The 4227-nt window shown below is 44.0% G+C and overlaps 1 protein-coding gene across 1 annotated transcript; it reads right to left on the reverse strand.

The window, feature by feature from the left end:
• Positions 1-3025: 3025 nt before the first annotated feature.
• Rpl23al7 (ribosomal protein L23A like 7) lies at positions 3026-3540 on the reverse strand. Its single transcript, XM_039078192.2, has one exon. It carries the CDS (start codon positions 3533-3535, stop codon positions 3089-3091), a length of 447 nt encoding a protein of 148 aa, XP_038934120.1. The 5' UTR covers positions 3536-3540; the 3' UTR covers positions 3026-3088.
• Between the last annotated feature and the right edge of the window lie 687 nt (positions 3541-4227).

Raw genomic sequence — 4227 nt, forward strand, 5'->3', positions numbered from 1 at the left:
ATGAATAAGTGGCAAACTCCCATCCTGAGGGGTATAGACAGTAACCATAACAAATAAAGTCATACAAGTTCTGCTACTGCCAGGATCCATTCACCTTTGCAATAAAAAATTAAAAGTCAAGGGAAAGGTAACCGCTTTCCTTTAAAAACAAACGTGCTCATCTGTGAAACAAAACAAAACTTTCTATGTGTTTATGTGGCTCCTTGCTCTCAGGTGTCAGAGCTGTGAGTGCCACAGCAGTGGCAGTCCTAGGAAGAGTCCAATGGTGTCTACTTTTTTTCTATTGAACTAGTAGACACAGTTTTCTCATCCGAGACCTAGACTTTCATATAGAGTATACTGGTGAAATCATCTCTTACGTGTCTCAAAGATGCTTTTAATTCAAAGTCAACATTCCACAAAAGTAAACCACTATTTCTTCCACTGCTTGAGACTTTGGCCCTGATTTAGCCATCCCAGAATGCATTCTTTCACAGTCCATTCAGCTCGACAGTTCTGAAACCTGTGTTTAGTCCCACCCTCTCACATGCTCTATTCGACATTACCAAATCCTGTTCATTTACCTCCTAGTGTCTCTCTAGTCAGCTGCCCAACTCTGTCTCCACTCCTACTACAACCACCTTGACAGGCTGTCTCTCCCACAGGTCCCAACAGTGGCCTCCAAACCATCAGTCTACACTTAACTCTGGCTCTGGCTGATTGCTTTCCACACTTTAATAGTCACCATTTCAGAATACAAGGCCAACTGTGTCACACACATATCTTGTGTAAAATCCCTTCTGGGGATCAGAACAAAAGCTCTTGGGGTACATCCCAGCAACCTGGTTCCTGTTCATCTCCGCAGTCTCAATCCACGTGTTTCGCACTTCCTAGGGAGAAAAAAGAGATGGCCCACACATCAGGGGACGATCTCCCAAAGTGAAAACTTCCCAGCTATCTTCTCTTAGAAAATGTGTTCGCAAGAGTCATCATGGCTGACAGTGATGGAAACAGCCCTACAGTGTGTACTGGCTCCTGCCTTGACAGCACAAGCCCCACATGAGCACCCTCAGTAGCCATTGTTGTCCCTGTTCCAGCCACGCCCACTTCCCTCTCAGGGATTCAAACTGTTAGCTGTATGACTTCCACAACAGGGCACCGTCTACCTTTTCATCTTGTCAAGAACCATTTCTCCCCGTAAATTTGGGCAGCAAAATGGAAAATCCTAAACATAATTAAGCTTCAACATTGTAGAAAAAGCTGGAAAGTGTGCCTTACCTTCTGTTTCTTTTAGTGAAAAGTTTCAAACATACATCAGAATAGAATGCACAATGAACCTCCATTAGACAACATCCAAACGTCACTACAGGCGTGTTGTCTGCCACCTATGAAGGGTTAACATCAGTTGTCAACTGACAGAATCACCTAGAAGACAGTCCATTACACGTCTGTCAGGTTCATGGAGGCTACAAGACTCCCACTAAGTGTGGGTAGCACCGTCCCATGACTGAGGTCCTGTACTAAGTTAAAAGGAAAAGTCAAACTACACATATGCACTCATCAACCTGCATTGTCAAACGGACGTAGGCGACAGCTGCCACACATCCCTGCCACCATGACTCCCCACCATGATGGACTGTAATAGACCCTCAAACTATGAGTCAAAATAAATCCTTCCTTCCTTAAGTAACGTTTGTCAGGCATTTTGTTGTAGCAACAAGTAACTAACATCGTCCAATACCAGGCCATAATCAAATTTCTGTAATTGAAAAAAATTACCAAGAATCTGCATAAGCCTGGTTCCCTTCCAGGTTCTAGCTTAAGAAGAGGAGAGCAGATTTTTCGAAAAGCTTCTACGTATTATGATTTTATCAGCACGTCACTGATTGCACTACATACTCGGTAATGTTGCTGTTCATCTTTTAAAATGAATTTATATTAAAAATTTTATATTTGCTGGCATATGGGTAGAAAGGCAGAACTTAGGTCCTCTTCAGTGAGAACTCCTTTCTGCATGCATTTGTATTAAAACTTCCTCATTGTTGAGAATGGAGCTCGATGATAGAGAGAGAGCTTGGCTGGCATGTGCAGGACCCTGGACTGGATCCCCAGCACCAAAGAAAATTAACAAAAATAAAACGCTTGGGGTCTGTAAGATGGCTCAACACGTAAAGATGCCTACTGTGAGGCTCGACCCTGAGTCTCATCCACGGGCTGGAAAGATCTGACTCCTGCAGACCTTTGTCCTTACTCTTTCTGCATCTCTGTCTCTCTGTGTCTCTGTCTCTCTCTCAAGACAGAGAGATGATATAGATGATATAGATGATATATATACATACATATGTTTATATATCATGTCTTTCTCCATATCTTCCCCCCCTCCCATGAGCAAAGGGTACACTACAAAAAGGTAGCAAAGTGACCTTAGAAAACTGGTTCTACCAGTTTCCTAATTTCTGGTTCTTTCCTTTCCCAAAGACTGACAGGTAATTTCTCCTTGCATTTCATAATCTAAGTCCTTATTATTCCCAGTTAATTTCTGTGCCTGACAAAAACGGACAAAAAACTTCAGTTAAAATATAGTGTACAAAATATCATGTATTAACAACAATGCCAACCATCCAGAGCTTCCAGGGACTAAGCCACTACCCAAAGACTATACATGGACTGACCCTGGACTCTGACCTCATAGGTAGCAATGAATAGCCTAGTAAGAGCACGAGTGGAAGGGGAAGCCCTTGGTCCTGCCAAGGCTGAACCCCCAGTGAACGTGATTGTTGGGGGGAGGGCGGTAATGGGGGGAGGATGGGGAGGGGAACACCCATAGAGAAGGAGAGGGGGAGGGGTTAGGGGGATGTTGGTCGGGAAACAGGGAAGGGGAATAACAATTGAAATGTAAATAAGAAATACTCAACTTAATAAAGATGAAAAAAAAGATAAAAAAATCATGTATTGTCAAATTATTTCCTTTTTTCAAATAAACAAACTTAAATTTTGTTGTTGTTTGTTGTTGATGATGATTGTTTTTATTTATGGTGGAAAAAAAAGTATATATTTAGAATTAACCATCTGGACTCACTTTAGATGATCCCAATCTTGTTGGCAACATCTAGAGCGTCATAATCAGGAGCCAAGCGAACATACGCCTTATTCTCTCCGTCAGGCCTACTGCGAAAGTCAGAGTATTGACTTTGGCCACGTCAATGTCATAGAGTTTCTTCAGGGCCTGTTTGATCTGGTGCTTGTTGGCCTTAACATCCACAACGAACACAAGCGTGTTGTTGTCCTCTATTTTCTTCATGGCTGACTCGGTGGTCAGTGGGAATTTGATGATAGCATAGTGGTCAAGTTTGTTTCTCCTGGGTGCACCCTTCCGAGGATATTTTGGCTGCCTCCGGAGCCGCAGGGTCTTGGGCCGCCTGAAAGTGGGTGACGTTCGGATCTTCTTTTTGTGGCTGTCGACACCTTTCAGCACTGCCTTCTTAGCTTTCAAGGCCTTCCCTTTGACTTCGGCTTTGGGAGGGGCAGGAGCTTCCTTCTTCGCTTTCGGCGCCATCTTGGCGAAAAAAATGATGATGATTTTTATTTTATGTGTACGTGTCTGCCTGCATGTCTGCACAGAGACCACAGCAGTGCATGCAGTACCTGTGGAGACCAGAAGTAGGCAGTAAATCCCCTGGAGCTGAAGGTACAAGTGATTGTGAGCTTACTGTTGTACATGCTGGAAACAGAGTTCAGGTCCTCTGCAAGAGCAGCAAATGTTCTTAATGACTGGGCCATCACTCGAACCCCTGGTCATGAGCCTCTGGTCAGCACTGGGTGCAAATATAATAATCTGCAAGCCATCAAGCCAATTGGTGATGACTATGCTCAAGGCCACGCCCACGAAAATGCTACTACCACAACTGCCAAGATGTCCTGTCTCTCCAAGTATAAACCCTCATTCTTCAGTCATGTTGGACGGAAGTTTTCTTTGGATATCAGCTATGGGTTCCTGTTCTAAGAAAGGGGATCCTTCCTTTACTCTGGCAGAGCAAAACAACTTTTCAACTTAGCAAAGCCCCTCCACATTTCTCGGGTGGGGGGTGAGTGGCCATGCCTATAGCTGATTCAACAGAGGTGGCAAGGCAGAAGGTCGGAAGTAGCTGTGTTAGCTGCTTTTCTTGTGAGAATGCAGATTGTGACTCACAGATTTGGGGAAGGTAGGAGTGTGAGGTAGGAGGTCACATCATATCTGAAGTCAGGAAG

This window comes from Rattus norvegicus, chromosome 6, assembly GCF_036323735.1.
Source record: "Rattus norvegicus strain BN/NHsdMcwi chromosome 6, GRCr8, whole genome shotgun sequence".
In the NCBI taxonomy this organism is placed as follows: Eukaryota; Metazoa; Chordata; class Mammalia; order Rodentia; family Muridae; genus Rattus; species Rattus norvegicus.

Bases quoted from the DNA above. Each gene is read 5' to 3' on its own strand.
- Rpl23al7 (XM_039078192.2), bottom strand. From the start codon at position 3,535: ATGGCGCCGAAAGCGAAGAAGGAAGCTCCTGCCCCTCCCAAAGCCGAA.